Source organism: Acomys russatus, chromosome 6, assembly GCF_903995435.1.
Source record: "Acomys russatus chromosome 6, mAcoRus1.1, whole genome shotgun sequence".
NCBI lineage: Eukaryota > Metazoa > Chordata > Mammalia > Rodentia > Muridae > Acomys > Acomys russatus.
In genome coordinates this window covers 9707422-9730537 of record NC_067142.1, presented here as the reverse complement: position 1 = coordinate 9730537, position 23116 = coordinate 9707422, and the positions used below count along the sequence as shown (strand labels likewise).

Genomic DNA, 23116 nt, shown 5'->3' with positions numbered 1-23116 from the left:
TGCTCCTTCCAATGTTTGATGAACCCTTGCAACACTTCCAGTACCAAAACCAAAAACAAACTGGGGTGGACAAAGCTTATGTGCCATTTTATGATTTTCATCAATGCACCCATGTTGAATATTTTAATGGCATCTTTTATTAAAAGAGATGGTGGCTACTTCTCTAGCCAGTGGTTGGTCTTGCAGAAGCCACGTCTAAAGGGCACTTAGTCCCTATGGCTCCCTGGACTGGAGCTCTTAGGATATAATCCTTGAACTTCCTTTCCAGAACACTGAGAAGAAATTCATTTTCAGAATTTCTTGGAGGTAAAAAAATGAGAATAATGAGGTTTGGTGAACCTTAGTGCTGAATGGCTTACTCAGCATATAAAAGATGCTGGTAGCTACACAGCGCATGTGCACCCAACCCTATGAACATTCAACTCTCCCACTGCCTTTCATCTACATGGTGCAGAGTGGCAGATCCTTGGAAATATCTTGAAGATATGATAATGAGCCAGTCTTACCCTAAAGCGGACAGTTCCTTCCCACGTGGTAACTGGAGACAAGCATTGCATAATAGCATTCACTGAAGAGATAGCAAGATGACTCCATGGGAAAAGACACTTGTTGCTCAAACCTAAGGACTTGCATTTGAGCTTTGGAATCTGTAGTGGGGAAGAATATGGTCTCTACAATTCTGTTTTCTGAGTTCAATACATGCACGGTGGCATATGCGTGTCTGCATGCTGTCCTGCTCACACATAGTAACAAAAATAATAACAGCAGTATAACATACGTTGCAGTTACCAGGAGCCTGCCACATACTAATCATGCACTCTACACTGAGCTATAATCTCAAACCCTGTAGTCTCTTAGGTCCAAAATCTACAAATCACCCATTTCTTCCTAAGAAAATTGTGACAGGATTGAAACAGAAAAAATATTTGCACAAGTACAAAATATGTATTTATGGCCTCCTTGGAAGGGAGCTGTGTGGGACAAGATTGATAAGGTTGCACTTTAGCGTGAGGAAGAGTCACAATCCTTACCACAATCACCATACCATACTCAATAGTATCATATAATTTTAGGTGATAATATGTCAATATGATAGATAATAAAGGTAGGCTGTTTGTTGAAATAAAATAATCTGTATGTTGGAGAGACTCCTCAGTCATAAAGTGCTTGCTGTGTAAGCATAAAGACTTGGATTTAGATACCTAGTGCCCTCAAAAGCCAGACTCTGTAGCATACGACTAATCTTTGTACCATTCATGTCAACCCACCTAATGTATTCAGTGTCAAAGAGATGATCCATTCTCAAACAAGGTAGGAAATTCCAACTTTTTCAGTTGTCTTCTAATCTCAGTGTATTGACTGTGGCACTTGCATATCCACAGACAAATACTTTGTCACTCAAAGACTAATAAAATTATAATAAACTTTGGGAGGTTGTAGAGACATGGAGTGTATGGAACAGATTCAAATCTGTGTTCTAGGCATCTTAACAGTGAAAGCAAATGAATGGGAACGAATTCTGAGCAATGGTCTCAACTCCAAGCTGCGCATTCTATACCACATGTGCTGTGTCAGCAATAGAGAGAGAATCATGGTCAGGAATTTATTGCAAGCAAAATGTCTTTGAGTAATCATGTTATAATAATCATCTTACACATCATATAGGCAAAACGCTGCTCATCTCCCAGTTAGGATATTGCTAAATTCTTGTAGAGGAAAGGGGTTGCAGTGGTGCTAAACTTAGCACATGAAGATTTATATATGATTTGATCGGTGTTTTAACAAACCTTCTACACACAGGCTGTAAACTTAAGGAAGGTGAAAAATGAGCTTCAGCAATAATATTCAACTTGCATAAATTCTCTCTACAGCTTCAATTAGAAGTTGTAGCGTCCATCTCTTCATTTTATAGTGTGCCTGTGAGCTGTTAACCAGCTGCTGTCCTTCAGTCCTGGAGTAACTGTCTATTTGAGGTGACTGAAGTAATTCCCCTTAATTTATAGCTTATTGCCATGTTTTTAAGATGACATTCCCATATGCTATGAACATATTAAGACCATAGAAATAATTTAAGACCATACATACTCATCCACCTGCTTGGTCTTCATCTGTCTTAATGAGGAGTTTGTTGGCTTGGCTGATGCTAAACGAGTGCAATGCATTTATTAGTTCATTTTTTGTCTTAGTTTTTTCCCTTTTTTATTTTTTCTTATAATTTATTCAGATTACATCCCAATTGTTATCCTCTCACTTGTATCTTCCTGTCCTCCACCCCCATGACTATCATCATACGGTAGGGTAGGAGGTCTTCTTCCTTCACATTTTTATTTTTAAAAGAATGCTCTTTAAAAGGTGTGGTGTTAACCTTTCTTGTGCACTATTATAGCCCATAACTATGTGCAATTAAGCCCGTAGTTCTCTTAATGTCTGGATTTGCTTTGCAAGCATATCTAAAATCCTGTTTGGCTCCTGAGTGTACTTTTCTCAAGAGCTAATCCTGTTAATGCCCCCCAATTAAACGGACAATTATTCTGCTGCCATCCTTACCAGAGCATACTTTCCTTAGAAAGTGTAATTCAGAATTGAGTTGTGAATTGAGATGTGTGCTTTGAGATAGAACAACATTCCCAAACACTTATTAAGAGTATGTAAAGCGTGGAGGGATGTCATCAAAGGAGAGACAAGTAGATTTCCAGCTGGAAAGAAATGTGTGTGTGTGTGTGTGTGTGTGTGTGTGTGTGTGTGTGTGTGTGTGTGTACCTTATTCTGTTGGTAAACTGGTTGCCATACTAACATGAGAAGCTGAGTTTGAACTCCTACTATCCATTTAAAATACTGGGCATGATATGGAAGCCCTGAAATACCAGCATTATTCAGGCTGAAATAAGCAGGATCCTGAGGCTGGCTAACAACTCAGCCTACTCAAGCCAGAAAGCTCCAGGATAGGCTAAGAGGCAGTGTCACAAAAATAAAAGTGGAGAGTTTTGGCAGATCCACGGAGCTCAGGCATATAGGGGAACCTGTGGTTCACAATGAAATATGTCAAAAAATGAGAAGTCATACAGAAAGACATCCTAATGTCAACCTCTGGCCTCTACATGTATCCACATGAAACACACACATACACACACATACACACATACACTCACACATACACACACACACACATGAATGCACACACATACATGCACACACACCCAAACACGTGTTTTTCCTCCTCCCTGGGGGACTGATTGCCACCAGTCCACTGAGGCAAGAGGAGCAGAAGCTGAGATGCAGGGTCTGGAAGGCCTAAGCACAACAGAGATCTAAGAGAAGAATTAATTCACTAGTTAAGCTGGTAATGGTTTGATTGACAGCACATCAGTGGTCCATTGGATTAGTTAGGTCTAGAAGAGAGTTAAAGAGGTATGGTTGGCATTTCACTGAAAGTGAGAAGGCACGTGAAAACAAGCTAGGAAAAGCATTCCGTGGTCCTGGTGTACAAAAGTATGGTATTAACTGACATTGCTGTCAGCAAAGGTCTATTGCTAGATATGCAGAAGAAATGGTTAGAGGTGTTAGGATGGGTCCAGAGGGAAGGTAGTCAGTCACATGTTGAATGTCGTCTTCTTTTCATCGGCATTATTCTCGATGTATTTTTGGGCAGTGCAGAAAGCAGGGGACAGATGTTAGAGGAATCTCAATCCTGGTCCAGCATCTTTTATCATTTATCCCACTTGTGTAAAATAGTTGAAGAGTTAAACATCATGTTAATTATGTGACCTGCATAAAAGATTTTCTGTAAGTCTTGGCAACCTTCTTGAAATTGACTGCATAAGAAACAGGAGCATTATAAACCAAGTCCCTGAAGTTAATCCTGCTCTCTTGAGGGAAAGATATCAGTTTGGAGATTTTTAACTAGTAGTATCTTTTGATCTTGTTTGTTTTTTTCCTGTGAAACGATATTATCACAATTTAGTATGGGCTTAGCTCCCAGTAGAAGCTGTGGAGGGATATTGATGCATTAGGAAAGCCATACAGGCACCGGAGAAGACCTGAAATGTGATTTCATTTAGAAAATTTAGGAGATTTGAGGGCAGCTGAGTTACTTCTTTTGCAATTTCCTTTGCAGTGTCTAATCTCTCATATTTAAAAATTTTTTGAGTTAAACTGTGTTGTGTCTGTAAAGGATTGGACCAGGGAAGAGGCTTGATAACAGGCAGTCCAAATATCATGGATATAATCCGTTTGTCACAATGTTCATGCCCCATAATGTCCCAGGCATGGTTGCCAATGTTCTGGGGTCATTTCTTCCCAGATAAGATTGTTTAGGAGCACTGCATTTGCAATAGCGTCTGCTTTTTGTCTAAATTAGCTTGTATAATATACGTTCTCGGAGGATCCCCGTTGGTGTTTGTTCCGAGGGGGCCTGTGAAGAGGCCTCTCCACATCCTCTGGACAAGGGAATTAGGTTGTCTAAGGCCTGAAGTGCATAGCGTATATCATGGAGTAAAGCGTGCTGTGGGGAAATTATTCTGGCCAAACAGTTCTTCTTAATTCCTGTTTGCTAACTGCGTAGAGAAGATAGTCCTTGCTGTCGTCCTACCTGTTGAATATATATAAAATTTCTTTTCTATCTTGTATTTGGTAATTGTCTCAAAATAGGGCCTCCCATTGTATAAACACAGAGCCGGGGAAAGAAGGTTCACAGAAATCTTTTGAGTCTTGTGTACTGGTTTATATTGAACAAGCTAGGAAAAGCATTTGTCGGCCAGTTTCTAAATGTTGAGAAGTTCCAGGCTTAATTATAGTCTTGTGTAGGACAGTCTGAAGTGCTGGAACAATAAATTTTGTAAAATGGATTTGGTCCATGAGGCATGAATCTCATCCTCTTGAACAGCTTGACATAGCCTTAAAAAATTCTGCTGTTTGAAGAAGGTACCAGGTTAGTGAGTATTGTGAGTGCTTTTAGGAACCTTGGTCTTGTTTACCCTCATTGTCATCCTGTGCATTCCATGAGGAGTCAGGTTTTTCGTTTAAGAGCATTGTTTTTTCTAAGGTGAGCTACTGAACAATTTTTTTGGGTCTTCCTGTTCATTTGAGTCCTGTCCTTTGTTTTTTGTTGTTGTTTGTTTTTTGTGGTTTTTTTTGTTTTGTTTTGTTTTTTAGTGTCTTTCCCCCTGACAGATCATTCTGAGGTTTAAGGGTAGGTTTTGTTAAGCGTTGTATACTCTTTTGGTAGAAGTTAAGTCCTGTAGATTTAAGTAAAGCTCCGAGGGAGCAAATTTGGGGATCTCTCTGATGTGATGTTGAGTTTCCCATGGTTAGAAAAGAGGTGAGTGCTGTTAGAGGTTTTTAGAGTCTCCAAGGCAAATTGAAATTTTCCTGGAACAATCAACTCAGGGGAGGGGTGAGCCCTAAAAAGCACAGCTTGTAAAGCATAGAAAAAATGGTAACAGCCCTCAGGATGGAAAGGCCAGGCAGTGTTTCACTACCTGTTGCCTATGATGTGTGTGTTTGTGTGTTCCTTGGTGGGTGGGAGTATCAGAGATTATTAGCAGAGATTGAAGCCTGAATTCATTACCCACTAGTTTCATAACCCACTCCCCTCTGCAGTGGAGGTGGGGGCATTCCAGGGACTTTGGAACCTACGACTCTCTTCAGCTTTCCAAACTCTTAAAATGTGGTCTGGAGCCTGACTCATAATGGGCTGCTTATCTTTCCTTGCACAGTCCTTAGCCCTACAACATGTATCAGCAGTAATTCTCCTCTTCCCTTGGTGGGATGATGGGACTGAGGCAAGAGGAACAGAAGATGAAATTCAGGGTCTAGAAGGCCATAAGCACAACAGAGAGCATGCAATCCAGGAAACACTTCAGGAGCTATTTCCACTTTAATCGGGTAGCATAAAGGCTGTACAGCAATTGGGGAGTGGGTTCATAACTGGTTGCAACCTGGCACTTTTAGGATGCTTATTTTACACTTGGGAGCATGGTCCTATCATATGAATAGGAACAAAATCCCTATTTCTGCTATAGGTGCAGGAAGGTGAAAGCTAGCAGGGTGTTGTGAATATATCAAGTGTGGTTAGGGATCTATATGCCAAACAGAGAGATGGAAGCCCTACTAGTGAGAGGAAATGTTACATCTAACAACACCAAGCTCAGAATGTCTATCCAGACTGGAGGACTGCAACCTCCAAGAACAGGGTCCTTCCAACACACGTAGTGGGGTTTAATGTAAATGTTATATCAATAATATTCCTTTTAGCACTTTTTTCCTTTGTATAGTCACTGAGTACCCTATTTTCATCATTTCTGCCCCTCCTCCTTACGTAGGATTTACAACAAAAGTGTGTTTTGCTTAAAAATAAAGGTACCCAAATAATTAGACCTAACGTCTATAATCAATAGGTTGTCAATTAAATGACAGATCATTTCAGTGTTCTTCATCTTTTTTCTCTGTTCCACAGGGTGCCCTGACAATCACACCGATTCCCAATGCTTAAATCCCACTAAGGCTTTCCAAGGCTGCATGAGGCTCATCTTTATTGATAACCAGCCCAAGGACCTCATTTCAGTTCAGCAAGGTTCCCTGGGGAATTTTAGTGATTTACACATTGATCTGTGTAGCATCAAAGACAGGTAATTATTGTTTTGTCTCCTCTGTTCCCTTACCCTTTCTCATTCTCACTGTTCTAAATATGAGTTTCTTTAAGCAAAATTCTAATCTATGAACATTAGCCACATTAGACATAATTGAGCTGCCTAATGGAAAATTATTCTGTAGGGATTTGAGGCCCAGAGAAAATGGTTAAATTAGTTGAGACTCTCTTCATGTTGACTTGCAGTAAATGGGATATGCAAATTAAATCAAAATACAAAATTGTGAAAGGATTAAAATTTTAAGCATAAACAACATTTGATTACTTTGAAGATGAGAGTAAAGCATAAAACATTTTTCCTTTGTTTAGGTATCCTTCCAATAATGTCACAAGGTGTCAGGAAACTTAGAGCTAAAGGTTTTTCTGTGCTCAACATGATGTCCTCAGCTGACTATGGCTGATCCTAGCTGCCACCAATCCTGCCCACTCTTAGTTCCGAAGAGACCAGACAGTAGGCTAGTGAGAATCAGTACTTTTATTCAATAACCCAGAGATCTAGCATGGTACTCAGTTTCTAGTGACATCTCTCTTGGGATTTGGCTCCTTTTCTGATAGAAGTTTCTAAATTTAAAGTTAGAAAACCAAAAAAGATTTAATGCTGAATTTCAGCAGTAGTTTGCCATGTTTCTTTTACCAACTTCATTCTCCTCATCCTATTTACTCCTCTTAAGAAATCTATGATATAGTGGGTAAAGAGGATTTAAGTGTCTACCTAAGTGCTTACGTTAGAGACCCTTATCTACATTAATTAGCCATTGCTACAAACTGAAATATACTCTGATTTGTAAAACATGTGGTGCTAGTAAGGGCACATGATGCCAGTACCCTGGTACAATTGTGAGACTGAGGAATGAGATGGAGGAAGTTTGGGTAAGTGATAAAATTACATCTTTAAGTTTAAAGAAAACTCAGGCATGACTAAGGTGACAGTAGAAAGAAACTGGTAGGAGATAGAGCCACAGCATAGCATGGAAACAGAATATAGCTTGTGTTACCAATTCAAAATCCTTTTGATTTTGTCTTTAAAATCTGTAGTTCTAGGGTGAATTTTATAACTAACAGCATATGATGTTTTTTTTTTCTAAATATATATTTCCAAAAGCAAGTAACTAATGATTTGTCTTGTAATCTCTTATGTCTTAGGGTCAGTTGACAGGCTATATTTCAGCTGCTTTTATATAATTCATGTGCAGAGAAGGCACATGGCTTCCACTTAACTGGGGATGTGGTTTTGGAATCTCACAAAGAGGGCCTTTGTGCTAGAAGATTTTTTATTTCATGTTCTATGTGAGCTTTGAGAAGAAACTCCATAAGATTTGGTTAGAAACAAGAGTTGAGAAAAGTGTTGGGTAGAGTTAGGGGAGTTCAGGCAGTAAGTGCTCCAGTGGAGGAGAGAAATGATGAAAACCACCAGGAGCCTTTACTGGGGATCATGGGAATTCAGCCATGCAGAACATGGTCTCTCCCAATGCTGGAAATGACTGCTATAATTAGATGGAGCGTCAGCAAACATTTCTGATAATTGCACATCCTATCGTCAACACACCACACCTTTTACCTTCTACCTTTTACTTCTGATTTGACCAGCTGGGAAAGTGAGTAATAAAATCTGTGCTTCATTAAAATGTGCCAATTTAGAAGTCTCCAAATCCAAGCTATTACAGAAAATGGATACTGCCCTAAGTCTATATTCCTGGTAAGGGAAAAGTTTCCAACTTCATCAGCTGGTGCAGCACTTTATGTATTACAGATCATTACAGGGACATTTGTCACATGGGATCTCTTTGATATCTTAATATACAATCTAGGAAGCTCTCATTATTTTTGATTCCATAAAAGTTATTAACATCTACCTTGTACCACTACCTTTGGGCAGTTGTAGCCTTCAGTAATTGTTACATAAAATTGTGTTTTGCTTAATTGTGTAATGAGAAATGTGTTTCTTTTAGTGAGTAAATGGTGTGTTTTTCTTGAATTGCAGTCACTTTCTCTAACAAAATGGAAACCTATGTCCAAAGCATTGTACATCTGTCTCTTAGAGATTGAATTTACATTTGTTTGAAATCTTGGTGGGGGAGGGCACAGAAGATGAAGGATTTAAAAGGCAAGTGTTTCCTGAGTTTTGTGTTTCCTTTTAATTTTTGTAATAAAGATAAAAGTGATAATGAAAGTGTATATCCATGTAAACTAGTAGCAGCAATAGATGTGAGGAAGGAAAATGTGTAGTATAGATGCATGAAATAAAGAGGCAATTTGTTATAGATCAGCCAAGGAGGGAAATGCGTCATTTCAGGGGTTAAACAGACCCAGGGAGGCCTCTGGGGCACCTTAGCCATCAGAAACAGTGAGCTCCTTTTCATTTGAAAATTTTCCAATGTTCTACTTTTTATGTGTTAATCAGTGTGAACTGAAAGTGTTAGCCAGCTGGTGTGAAATTTTTGTTCTAGAGAGAGTAGGGGCTGTGGTCTTCCTGCCTGTACTCCTGGCTAACAACACCATGAAGGTTTTAGTGTTTTTTCTTGGACAACAGATACTAAGAAACCCATCCTGGCCTTCTATTAGCTTATTCCTCTTCACACTAAAATAGGGCCCACATACACATTCTCTCTTAACTTTCTTTATTCTAAACTATGCCTCTTGAATATTTAAATGCCATAGTGCTTGCCATTTCAGAGGGCTATCAGATATGGAAAAGGCATGATTTCCTTTCTTCGATGAAAAGGCACAAAGTTTCTAAAATCTTAATTGGTTCCTCACTGTGCTCTTACATACAGGCCCTTTGAAATGATGTCTTCAGACTGGTCATTTCGGCTTCCTTTGAGCTGTTTAAATTCAGCCATTGAAACATAATTTTAATGGCTGGAGAGATGTCTCATTGACTAAGAGTCCTTGCTTCACAAGCATGAAGATCTGAGTTCAGATGCCAGCCCATTAGTAACAAGCTAAGGATGGTAATATATGATCTCTGTAACCTTAGTGCAATAGGAACTAGAGGTGGAAAGTTTTTGGAGCTTTCTATTAGCCTAGTTAGAACAACAACAAGAACAGCAACAACAAAATATTATTACTATAAGCTCCAGGTTTAAGAAAAAGGACACACATCAAAAGAGTAAGATGGAGCAGGTTTACATGTGCATACATATATACATGTATTTATGTGCATACATGTACACAACATCACACAAACACACACAACCAGACACACACATGTGCACATGCGCACACAACAAATAACGTTATTAAAACAAAGTCACTAATTTCTAAGCAGCTTTCTGGAATGCCAGGGAAATTTTGGATGCCACAGGTCCCAATCCCTGTGGACCACTGTCATAGAACAATACAATTGAGGTAGGTCTTAGATAATACCTATTCACAGTCCAGAACATACAAGAAATTACATCATGTGAAGGGTGCAAAGTCAATGATGGAATCAGTGCTTATAGCTCCTTTTCTCTGCTTTCTATCATATGGAGATTTCCTTCTAATCACTTTAAAAATGCAAAACACTTGCTTTTTTCACTGGATAGATGACGTTTGAGACTGTATATTCAGTTTCTTCTAGCTAAATATGTCATAAAATAATTTATCCCTCCATATCTGGTTCATTTTTCTCCTAGCACATTTTCTTTTAAGAAAAGCATGTGTTTCATTATCTGGTCAAGATTTTTAGCTTTTCAGCTTGGGCATGGGGAGCTGTAAACATAGAGGATGGGAAAACATTATGTTGGATAAACTCCACAGAGTCCTGCTACATCCCACCTCATGTGTGGGAGTGTGTCAAAAACAGTGGCTGATATATAAAGATGTATTGCGGGGTAATACATATGTCTGAGTTATTCTCTACAACTGTAAGCCTTTAGATCAGGTGCCAGGAAAGCCAGGGTAAGGGAGTGGCTACACAATCTGAGAATTTCTCTCTAAGCCAGAGAAAAGCCACAAAATGATATCTATCCTTTATGCATGAAGTGGAACAAAATCAAAAAATATTAGCTCTTCTGCTTTTTTAATTTATCATTTTTTCCTGTTTCATAGAGGAAAAGGAAAGACTATTTTAACTACTTGTTACTGAATAAACATTCTTTAAATATTACTTTATCTATCACCACAGCTCATGTAGTTCTTCAAGTGTGGTCAGTGCACAGTATCACAGTGTACAATGGAACTAAGTAGAAAGTAAATTTCTAGGGATGTGAGATGGTTCAGCAGTTAAGAGCACTTGCTGCTCTGGGACAACATCAGAGTTTCATTCCCAGGACCCACTATGGTGGCTCATAGGAACTTGTGACTCTAGCTCCAGTAGATCTGACTTTCTCATCTGGCCTCCATGGGTACCTGCACTCTCATGAACATAGTTCAGATACATGCATATAACTGAAAAACAAAAGTAAATCTTATAGCACTGAGTTATAGATGAAATATTTAGGTGCCAACCTGGAAGTGGGGGAGAGACATGCTTGCATTTTTATGATGTTTTCTTATGATTCGAGAGAACATACACATTTGAGTTCTCTGAGGTTGTCACCAACACCCAGAGAACTTCACCAACTCCTTGTTCATGGTCACAAGTTTATTTATCACAGTGAAGACAGATTCAACTGCAGTTTTTGCCAATTCCTGAGTCTATGGCAGTGTGCAGGGTCTGTTGCTAAAATTCAAAAGAAGAGAAAGGGCTTGAGTGGCCAGAGTGAGTAAAGGAAGGTAACGTTAAGGAAGGAGGAGGAACCTGAAGCTTGGGCTACATTTATAGAGTTCAAGATACCAGAGATGGTGCACTGTGGGTGGCATAGGGTAGCACTGAGAGTATGGGAAGTACTGAGTATCTGTGTGATCAGAAGGCTGCCAGCAATAAACAGAAGTCAAGACCAGAGGAACTTGCCAGTACAACAAAAATTCTGCAGTCTAAGTAGGAATCAAATTAGTAGCAGAGAGAGAGAGAGAATAATCCTAACTGAAGGAGGTATCATTATTAAATATAATTTTTAATAATGAGTTTGATAAACAAAGGTGCATAGTAACTTTCCCAAGGCCATGCAACCAACATGTAATAAAACCTGGTTTTGCATCAAAAAATCTGATGGAGAGGGTTGGTCTGTGTTTGCATGGTGCTTTCCCTAACATGCTTCCACAGAGACCAGGAACTCCACACTCTTTGTCAGGATTGCGAAGTGAAAAGTGATATGTTTTCATATTGCATCAGAAACCACACACTCTAGGAGCTGGAAAGACTATTCAGTTGGTAAAGTGCTTGCACCCAAAACATGAAGACCTGAGTTTGGAATTCACATAGAAATCCAGAAAAGTTGTGTATGAGTGGTGTACTTACAACCCCAAGTGGGGAGGCAGAGACAGAAGGCTCTCTAGGGTTCTCAGGCCCATTAGTCTCACTGAATCAATGGTTGGCAGAATTAGTGAGGAAATTTACCTCAAAATAAAAATGGTAAGTAGAGTGATTGAGGAAGATGTACCATTGATCTCTGTCCTACCCATGCACAGCACACATGTGCACACACATCTTCAACCACATGTAGTCACACAAAAAGAGTAGGGGCTACTATCCATGTTGTTTAATGTCACAGCCTTGTAAAGGACAAATCAGGGCTCAGAACATACTGATATCTAAGAATTTCAGGAGAAGTATTGTTTTTTACAGGAAAAGTAGTTCAATCTGTTGACAAGCTGTCACTAGCCTCTTGGGCATCAGGAAGGTCACTGTTGTGGTTTGAACATAGAATATCCTCTCCAGGCATGTGTGTTTGAATACCTAGATCCTCATCAGGAGGTGCAGTTTGGGAAGGCTGTGGGAACTTTGAGGAGATGGAGCATCAATGGAGGAAGTGGATCATGAGTGTGGGCCTTGATGTTTGGTTGCAGGGACTACTTCCTGTTGCATTATGCTTTCCCACAGGGGAGACAATATGACCAACTGCTTCCTGTTCCTCTCTTCATGTTTTCTCTGCCACTGTGGATAGTCTCTTACAGAACTACAAAGCAGGAACCTTTAATTTACTTTCTGTCGGATATTTTGTCATAACAATGAGAAAAGTGATTAAGACAGATATTGGGGTGATTTGGTTCACAGAAAATACAAACAGCCAACTAGAGTGAGGGGGGAGCTTTACATTTCCCATAAGGCTGTAGTGAGAAGTTCCCCTCACAATCTGAAAAAGCAAAGCTTAAAAGAAAGTATAACAGTTTGCCACCACTATCGGCAGCAGTTTGCATGTGAATTCTCTCAAGTGCTTGTTCTCAGGTCTTTTGTTTGGCAAATGAGGTGCAGAATGGATGTTCAGAGAGCACTAAGAAAGCTGCTTTCAGGAGTTGCCTACACTGCTTTTCTTGATAAAATTAAAAAAAATAATGCATTTTGAAACACAGAAGCCAACAAAGCCTTTAGCATAGATAAAAACATGGGAAAAAGATGACTTTAAATTCATAAGTCACTTCTAGGAAGCAAAAACATTTTTAAATTAATAAATAGAAGAGAAAAGATGCCTCTGCATTGATTTCTTCCCAGAATGAATGCCTCAATAGCCCTCATCTTACATGCTGATAAGGGCTTTGCATCTGTTTATCCTGGTAAAGAGGCTCCCTGAGGCACAGGCACAACCAGAGTAACATTTGGTTTGATGTTTATCTCTAGTGATACACACTCTTTTTTTTAAATTTTTTTATTAATTTATTCTTGTTACATCTCAATGTTTATCCCATCCCTTGTATCCTCTTATTCTTCCCTCCCCCCCATTTTCCCATTATTCCCCTCCCCTATGACTGTTCCTGAGAGGGATTACCTCCCCCTGTATATGCTCGTAGGGTATCAAGTCTCTTCTTGGCAACCTGCTGTCCTTCCTCTGAGTGCCACCAGGTCTCTCCCTCCAGGGGACATGGTCAAATGTGAGGCACCAGAGTATGTGAGAAAGTCATATCCCACTCTCCACTCAACTGTGGAGAATGTCCTGACTGTTGGCTAGATTTGGGACTTTGGAAATCTATCTGGTGCTATCTCAGAAAAATGGGAATAGGGCTTCCTCAAGACCCAGCTATTCCACTCCTTGGAATATACCCAGAAGATGCTCCAGCACACAACAAGAAAATTTGCTCAACTATGTTCATAGCAGCCTTATTCATAATAGCCAGAACATGGAAAAAGCCTAAGCGTCCATCAGTAGAAGAATGGATAGAGAAACTGTGGTACATATACACTATGGAATACTACTCAGCTATTAAAAACAAGGAATTCCCGAAATTGGTGGACAAATGGGTTGAGCTAGAAATGACCATAATGAATGAGTTAACCCAGAAGCAGAAAGAATCAAATGGGATATACTCACTTATATCTGCATACTAGCCCAAGGGTCATGTCCCATGAAAGCCTTCACTTACCAGGAAACTGGGACAGAGGGGAGGACATCCTATTGGGACTCTAAATTAGAGAAGCATGGGAGAATAGCAAAGTAGAAGAATCCAGAGGGTCCTAGAAACCTACAAGTAGAACATTATGATAGGCAGATTTGGACCCAGGGGTCCCGCTCAAACTAAGGAACAAGCCAAGGACAATACAGGCTGATATACACTTCTCGGGCCTCAGAGAGGAAGTTCTGGTCCCAAAGGAAGCACTGATTACTATTGTCAGTACCATTAACAGATATAATTAGAAGTCAAAGGTGCTTAATATTTTGAGTTGGTGAGAAAATTGGATTTATCTGCTCATGCATCATTATTGCTTATATGTAGTTACTATCACTTTAGTTCTTCAAATGCCTAAAGGGAGTATACTTATGCTCTACTTATGCAATAGGAAAACTGATACTAACATACACCCCCTTACCTTACACCAGAGTCAAACTCTACATGATTGAGAACAAAAGATAGATAGTTCTTCAGGTTCAAGGCAAGGGAGACAACAATGGGTTGAGACCCATGGATAGCAGCACGCCAGTCGAGATGGCATTACCTTGAAAAATATACCTACATATGTAAACCAGTGTATTTTCTGGAGAAGTGATTAATGATTTTGTTTGAATAGGGGAACAGGTATCTGAAAGAGGCTGAAGGAGTAAACATTGTAAAAGTCACTCTAATTACCGGGCTAACTCATGCTAAGTTGAGGGTGTGTATGAAGACTTGCACTCCCATTGATATTAAATCACTAAACAATAACTCCGCAACATCTACAGCATCTCAGAATGACAGGAAGTCAAGGGTTAAATGAGTAGTACATTATCAGAGCTCAAGAATGACCGCATGGTGTATTTCTTCAAATACACACCCAACACATTTAAATGATGACCCATAAGAAGAGGCTCAATGCATAGGATGCTGCATGCATTAAAAGTTTTATTAATGGAGATAGGGAGGAGCTCAGTGAAAAGAATGTTTACCAGTCCAGCAAGAGACAATGAGTTTCAATCCCAGAACCCACTAAAAAGAGCCAAGAGCAGTGGTATACTTGAGATCTCACTGATGCACAACCATAATCCCAGAACTCACAGAGGTGGTGGCAGCCAGATCTCTGTGAGTTTGAGTCCAGCTGATCTACAATGTGAGTCCAGGACAACCAAGCCCACTCAGAGAAACTCTGTCTCAGAAAACTGAAAACAAAACAAAATAAATAAATAAATAAATAAGGCAGAATGACAACCAAGGTATTCTAAAACCCTACTTATTTATCCAAGCATAAACAATTTATAGTATGAAATTTCTAGATCATCTTATGTTAAATTATGAACACATGCTTTAGAAGGGGATTAAAGAGGCTGAGAATGATTAGACACAATCCATCCCTAAACCATGCCCCTACTATCTTAAATTTGTTATTGTAATAGCTACAGAGCTGGCTCGTGTTAATCATGTGTGTTGGTGTGCATGTGCATGTTTGTCCTGGAGGTGAAAGGCTAACATCTGGTATCTTCCTCAGTCACTTTCCATCTCGTTTTTGAGGCAGAGTCTCTCACTGAACCTGACCATACCAGTTTGGCTACGGTAGAGTGCTTTCCTAACATATGTGAGGTTCTCCTAGGCATCCCCAGTACTGTCTGAAAGAACTAAAACTGTACTTAAAGCCCACCTACCCTTAAAACATCCTTTACAATTCACACAGTATTTTCCTTGTTTAGCTAGATATTTTTTAAAATGTCAGGCTATAATCATTACTTGTACTTTGGTTTCTGGGAGGCAGTTCTTGATGTAAAATAATGCATTGTGCTGAGAGCAGGTGCTTTATCTTAAGTCATAACTTGAACAGATCGACTTCAGCAGAATTTTCTCTCAGTGGTTGGGAATGAACAGCACACAAAGCTTTTACAAGTAAACAGTATCCTTTGGTGCATGATATAGTATTTACTCAAGACAAAGAATAAGGTAAGAAAAATTTGTATCCACCTAAAACCCTTCACACTGGGGGAGGGAAGAAAATCAGTTGGCAGAGATTTGAGCATGTAGGAGGGAAAATAGCACACATTGCTGATGTTTTCAGTGTTACTAAATAATTACCACACATCTGCAGCATGTCAGAACAACAGGAAGTGAAGCTTAAGGAGAATGACACATTCTCAGAGCACAAGACAGAGTCTGTAATGCATTTTCCTGTAATACACACTCAACACAATTAAATAACAACATGGCATCTAAGACTTAGGTTTTCAGCTCTTCACCTCTTTTTCATCTTGAATTTTTCCCATATGCTTAGTGGCAGATTTTGCTCCACTTGAAAACCAAGAATGCCTAATAAAAGCACCATCAGTGCCAGCTGTCATTACTCATGCGGTGTTAAGTGCTCATTCTGTAACCACTAGCTAGCTAGAATATTTTTGTTTAACAAGGAAATCATAAAATTAGACAAGCAAGCCGCAGCAATGTATCTGAGAAATGTAATCTATAAATATTACAGTAGAAGGAAGGACACTAGCACAGCATCCTTATTACAATCTTGTGCTTTCAGAAAGAAATGGGGCATGTCTGTGATGGGAGGTCAGTGTGGAGAGAGGACAGCTCAAGGGAAAGAAGAAAGAGACAATGTGTCGGTAGGGAATTTTAAGGTTGTGAGTGCACTCCCATAATGAGATGTAGGAGATGTGACCATAGGAATCCATGCAGCTCCTGGAGGCCAGGTTGGCAGCTGTGAAGTTGGCTCTGTTTGCCTGGTAGGAATGTCACAAGAAGTGGCACTGAAAGTTACTAACAGGTTTGTGTCCGTGTCAGTCTGAAAGTGAGCTTACTAAAGAATACAGATTTCTCATCAGCCCAGAAAGCAACAGTAGAATTATGCACAGTGTATACTGTCATTGTGTTTATATTTTTCTCATCTTTATCAAAAAATCTGTTGATGCTTTAATCAACACTCATCTATCTATCTATCTATCTATCTATCTATCTATCTATCTATCTAATCTTATTTTTTGCCTATGTCAGATTCCACCATTTTCTGATCTGGAAAGCTTATTTTAACTTCTGACAAATGTCATCTAGCATCTGGGTTGTGTGTGTGTGTGTGTGTGAGAGAGAGAGAGAGAGAGAGAGAGAGAGAGAGAGAGAGAGAGAGAGAGAGAGAGAGAGAGAGAGAGAGAGAGAGAGAGAGAGAGAGAGAGAGAGAGAGCCAGCAGGTAGGTATACTCATGTATGTCCATTTATATGTAGGTCCAAGGTCATTATCAAGTTACCACCTCACCTCAGATGTTTTTCTCCTTCCTCCTTTCATTAGGACTTTAGGCTTTGACCTTTTCCAAACCTACTTTATTTGGGGTTCCTTAATTCTTACACCTCCTTTCCATCCCACCTACCCTAGATAGGAGAGAAAGAAGGTTTATGAAAACAGGAGAAATGGACCTTTTTATACTCAGTTCTTTGGAGCAGTTCCCCTGGCACAGTCAGCAGGATTTCAGCAGACCAGAAATTTAACCAAAGTTACTGCTGGAACCTGGAACAGTAGCTGGAACCCAAAGAAGCAGCTGGATCCCAGAGCAGCAGCCAGAACCTGAGCCCAAAAACGTTCTCTGGATCAATCTCTCTAGGAGCATCCCAAAGTTGAGCGATGAACAGCCAAACAATAACAAGACCCAAAAAGCCCAACCTCTGCTTTGGGGCTCATATATGTATCTCCCCTCAGAGTCATTTATAAATGTGTTTAAGCTGGCAAAAGACAAGTCCCCACATGAGTGTTTTATCTTCTAGTGGATAAACATCACATGATCTCTTACAAGTCTGTTCCCCATCCCACAGTTGGGATCATAACAAAAACATGTTTACATCCATTACATATCTCACACTTGTGATCAAAACAAAAACATATTTATATCCATTACACAGGAGCTCTTATTAAACTTATTTGAAGTGTGCTGGTTTGGCTATACTGTATTTTAGGAAGCCCCAGTGATCCACCTTCTTATTCAGGAATAAGATTACAGATGCATGCCACCATGTTCAACTTTTACATGAGCTCTGAGTATCCAAACCGAGCTCCTCACAGTTGCATAACAAACACTTAAAGAACAAATCCATATCACAACTCCCCCCCTCTCTCTGTCTCTGTCTGTGTGTATGTGTGTGTGTGAGTGTGTGTGTGTGAGTATGTGTGCATGTGATAGAGTCTAAGTAGGAACAATTAACTGTAGTAAAATAATAGAAGTTCCCTGCTAGAGCCTACTGTTTAGTAATTATCTGGCCCAAACCTTAGAGTACTACATTGGAAAATCAGCATAAAGCCTTCTCATTTTACAAGGGAGGGAGATGACACTGACAGGTGTTAAATGGCTTCTTTTTTTCAAGTTATGTAGGCATCAAGTATTTTCATTAGAAATTTAGCAGGCTCTTGAGAGGTTTTGAAACTTATAAAATAATGTTTCCCCTTGAAAGTTAAGCTAGACACTGAAGGGAACTTCATAAATCATCTGGAAAACACAGAATAGCATCTATGAAAAGCTGCACTGTGCCTGGAACAATGCTGATGCCAGAGGAAGAATGTATCACATTAAAAGGCTGATGTGCTGAGACATGAACGAAGAAAAGCAAGCGTCTGGGGATAATTGCGCATGAGGATCTAAACCAAAACCTTGCTCATGATGGATGTTTGAAATAATGGCAGCTCTATCTTTATCTGTGCACATCAAACAGGAAACAGTAGGAGAGTAGGACAGGATCAGTTGCACTCCTCTGTGTACCCCCACAAAGACTGTCAGAATCTCTCTCCATGTAGTTTGAATGGAAACTGCCCTTCACAGGCACATGGGTTTGAGCACTGGATCCCTACCTATTCAGAAAGCTTGTGTGGTTTTTGGGAGGTAAAAGCTAGCTGGAGTAAGTAGATCACAGGAGGTGGCTCTTGATGTTTGGTAGCCAAGCCCACTTCCGGTCATTTTCTCCTTCTTGTGTTTGTGCTGTGTCCAGCTTTTTCTGCTATCAGACATACCCTGCCTGCTGTTGGATATTCCTACATAATGGAATCCATCACTATTAACTGAAATTACTGCAGAGCTGTAGGTTTGAACTTTTTCAAACCTACTTTATTTGGAAATAGTACTTAAACCTCCTTTCCAACCCACCTACCCTAGACAGGAGAATAAAAAGGTTAGTGGAAACAGGAGTAACATTAATGGCGAGATTCCAGTGGCATAGTAGGCAGGATTCAGGCAGGCTAGTTAAACAGCAAACCAAATGTTCATCAATGTTCATGGCAACCACAGCTGCTGAAACCCAGAGCAGCAGCCAGAACCCAGAAAGTGGAAATGTTCACTGGAGCTGTTCTCTGTGGGAGAGTCTTGAAGTGCAATGACGAACAGCTAAGACCAAAAAGCCCCGCCTCTTGTTTTAGGCTCATTTATATACATATCCTCTCAGAGTCTGTACTACGATTCTTATCAGTTGGCAAAAATCATACCCTGGCAAGAGGTGGTTTGTTTTCCAGTGGACAAACATCACCTGTCCTCTCACAAATCTGTTTTCAGCTAAAAAAGCAAAACAAAAAAACTATTGTACACCTTTGCACAAGTAAGTTCCACATTCCACACTTAGTATCAAAACATAAACATGTTTACATCCATTACAGAGATCTTCATGTTTCATTTTGTTCACTGAATCATTACTCTAGACCCTCACCTGGTTCTTTGTATTTACACAAATGAAAGTTCTGCATGCCTGATAAGAGATAGTAACTTAGCACATACTTAAATGGTACACATAAAGTAATCCTTAAATTTGGTCCCAATTCTTTTGGTTATTAACATCTTATTCCAAGATGGTTAAAAAAAAAAAAAAAAAAAAAAAAAAGAAAGAAAAAAAGAAAGAAAAAGGAAGTCTTTTTTTAAATGACTTTAAATTTGGTAACCCAAATTCTTAGACATTCAGATTGAGTTAATCTGAAATGGAGGCTTAGTGTGTACTGTGTCAAACACCTTTGCATGTCTATGAGTTATTTAGAAATATTGGGCAGATAAATCATATTTATCTATGGGGCACATCATATTATAAGCTCATCAAAACATTTTTGCCTATATAGAAGGGAGCCAGACTCCCAGCTCTGCCTGATACTAATTTTGATCTATAAAATATGTCTGTTAGTCTGGTCTGGTGGAGCACACCTTTAATCCCAGCACTCAGGTGACAGAAGCCGGTGAATTGATGTGAGTTCTTGTCTACAGCCTGGTCTACAAAGTGAGTCCAGGACAGCCAAGACTGAACACAGAAACCCTGTCTTGAAAAAAAAAAAAAAAAAAAAATAAAAATAAAAAACAAAATATGTTTGTTAAAATAAACTGAGAAATGTTGAAATAACAAAATTTAAATTATTTTTTTTTTATGTAGGATTTCTCATTGTGTATCTGTATTGTACAAGGCTATATGCCACATGTTTATTTTTTAATATTTTAGTAATTTATTCATATTACATCTCAGTTGTTATCACATCTCTTGTATACTCCCATTCCTCCCACCCTCCCACTTTCTCCCTAGGTCTGTGACTGAGGGGCATCTCCTCCCCCGGATATGCTCATAGGTTATCAGTTCTCTTCTTGGTAACCTGCTTTCCTTCCTCTGAGTGCCACCAGGCCTCACCATCAATTGGACATGGTCAAATATGGGGCACCAGAGTTCTTGTGAAAGTCAGACCCTACTCTCCACTCAGCTATGGAGAATGTTCTGTCCATTGGCTAGATCTGGGTAGGGGTCCTTGGCTGGTGCCATACTTTGAACAGGACCCCTGAGCCCAGATCTGCCCATCATAGTATTCTTGTAGGTTTCTAGGACCCTCTGGATCCTTCTATTTCCCTATTCTCCCATACTTCTCTCACCTAAAGTCCCAATTGGATGTTCTCCCCTCTGACCCACTTTCCTGGTAAGTGAAGGCTTTCATGGGACATGCCCTTTGGGCTACTGTCCAGATATAAGTGAGTGTATATCATTTGACTCTTTCTGCTTCTGGGTTAACTCACTCACTACGATCATTTCTAGTTCAATCCATTTGTCCACAAATTTTGGGAACTCCTTGTTTTTAATAGCTGAGTTGTATTCCACAGTGTAAATGTTCAACAGTTTCTTTATCCATTCTTCTACTGAGGGACACTTAGGCTGTTTCCATGTTCTGGCTATTATGAATAAGGCCTCTATGAACATGGACTTGAATGGAGCCACAGACTGCTGGATCTAGAGAAATGTAGGTGAGTGGGGTCACGCATACCAGAGACCACCGGTGGGGCCTGGCCCTGGGTCAAGCAACATCTCGGAGGTCCTGAACCCACTCTCCAGATGCTCAAATGGAACCCACCTATGGCCTATAAAGCACAAATGCACTGTGTGGGGTGGTTATACACCGGAGACCCTGGCCTAAGGAGTCTCAGGGAAAAGAGTGAAACTGCCCTTGGATCCCACTACCTACCCCACACCAAATTACAGGGGTCCATGGGGCCAAGTGAAACCACAAGCAGCTGGGTCCCCCAAAAATAGCTAGAGCACACCAGCAACTCTCTGGAAAACCTGGGACCAAACTAGAGCCCGACACAACAGACTGAGCCTGTAAACAGGGACAGTTAGAGCCCAGCTTTGACTGTTCCCACAGACCTGGCAGGATTTCCCATGCTCTTGGGAGAGGCTGGGTGGCCTCTAGATGCTGTGCTAAAGGGCAACTACATCTCTGAGATGAGCCGTATGTTTGTAAATTGTAAGGGGATAAGTCATTGGAAGCAGCGTACAATTTTGCAAATACATCTGATCACTGTAATTGTTAATATTGATTCTTAATAAAATAGCGTCTAAACTTATGTGGGAACCAAACATATGAGCATGTCTGTGAGGACTTTCTAGATTGTGTTAATTAAACAACGACCAGCACCAGTGCACAGAGTAAGTCCTCGTGAGAATGAAAAGAATGGTACCATGCATCTGTCTGCTTCCGGGCTGCAGGTGCTCTTATGACCTTCGGCCTGAACCTGTTGCTGTACTGCCTCTGCTATGATGGGTTGTTCCCTCAAACAGAACTGAAACAACCATGCTTCTCTTAGCAGGATTTGTCAAGTGGTTTGTCATGGCTACTTATATAGAGAAGTGATTAATACAGCCATGAAGAACTTCTCTAGGTGAAACTGCTCCTCCACATGTTTCTCATAATCCTGCTCTAGATTTCATAAATCATCATAAATAGCAGGCACCATTGGCTTTCATTACTTTCACAAAGGCTGCCCTGAAGGGAATAGGGGGCAATGTAGACACTGGCATCCTTTTTCCCTTCTCTGCAAAACAGTTGCTTCTGCTTTCTGCTCTTTTCTCACACACATTCCTTCCCTGCTTGTGTAACTTATGCTTTTGATTTGTACGGGTGGAGAGTCCCCACTGTCTAAAATCTGAAATCCCCAAGTGATTCTTGAGTCCTCAGCCTCACTTTTCAGAACATAGAGATAACTGTCTTACAATGTTGTTTTACTGATCTGGTAGACTGATTCCTGCTAGAGGCTTTACTAAGTCAAATACACTGAGTGTGGAGTTTAAACATGGGAAAAACAGGACTTGATTTTATATATGAGGGAATTAGGCAAGAAAAAAAAGCTTAATCTATATTCTTTACCTTCAAGAAGGTAGAAAGAAATGAGTGAAAATGTAACAGATACAGTTAAGTACTGGAATTTCTGGTATGCGAAGGACAGGAGACTTAACTGTGCCTTCTTGTATTGAAATAGATGATTGTGGGAAGTCTTTTAGAAGCATCTATAAGATGTAGTATGTGTATGTGATATATACATTGGTACATGTAGATGCATATGCCCCTGAGCATATATTCATATACAGGAGGAGGATGTCATATGTCCTTTTCTATCACTCTCCATCTCATTCCCTTAAAACAAGGTCTCTCATTGACCCTGAAACTAAACTGTCAGCCAGCAAGCTCTCGTGATGCTCCTGTCTTTGTTCCCCAGAATGCCCAGATTACAGGTGCATGTGCCTATACTCAGTTTTATCTTTTGTGTGTGTGTGTGTGTGTGTGAGTGATTGGGA

At 40.0% G+C, this 23116-nt stretch overlaps 1 protein-coding gene across 1 annotated transcript in view; it reads left to right on the top strand.

The window, feature by feature from the left end:
* LOC127190912 (contactin-associated protein like 5-1-like) overlaps positions 1-23116 on the top strand; it is a 721994-nt gene that overhangs the window by 296497 nt on the left and 402381 nt on the right. Inside the window, exon 10 of the mRNA XM_051148186.1 lies at positions 6455-6626. Within this exon, the coding sequence (XP_051004143.1) occupies positions 6455-6626 (172 nt within the window). The remainder of the gene's footprint in view (positions 1-6454; positions 6627-23116) is intronic.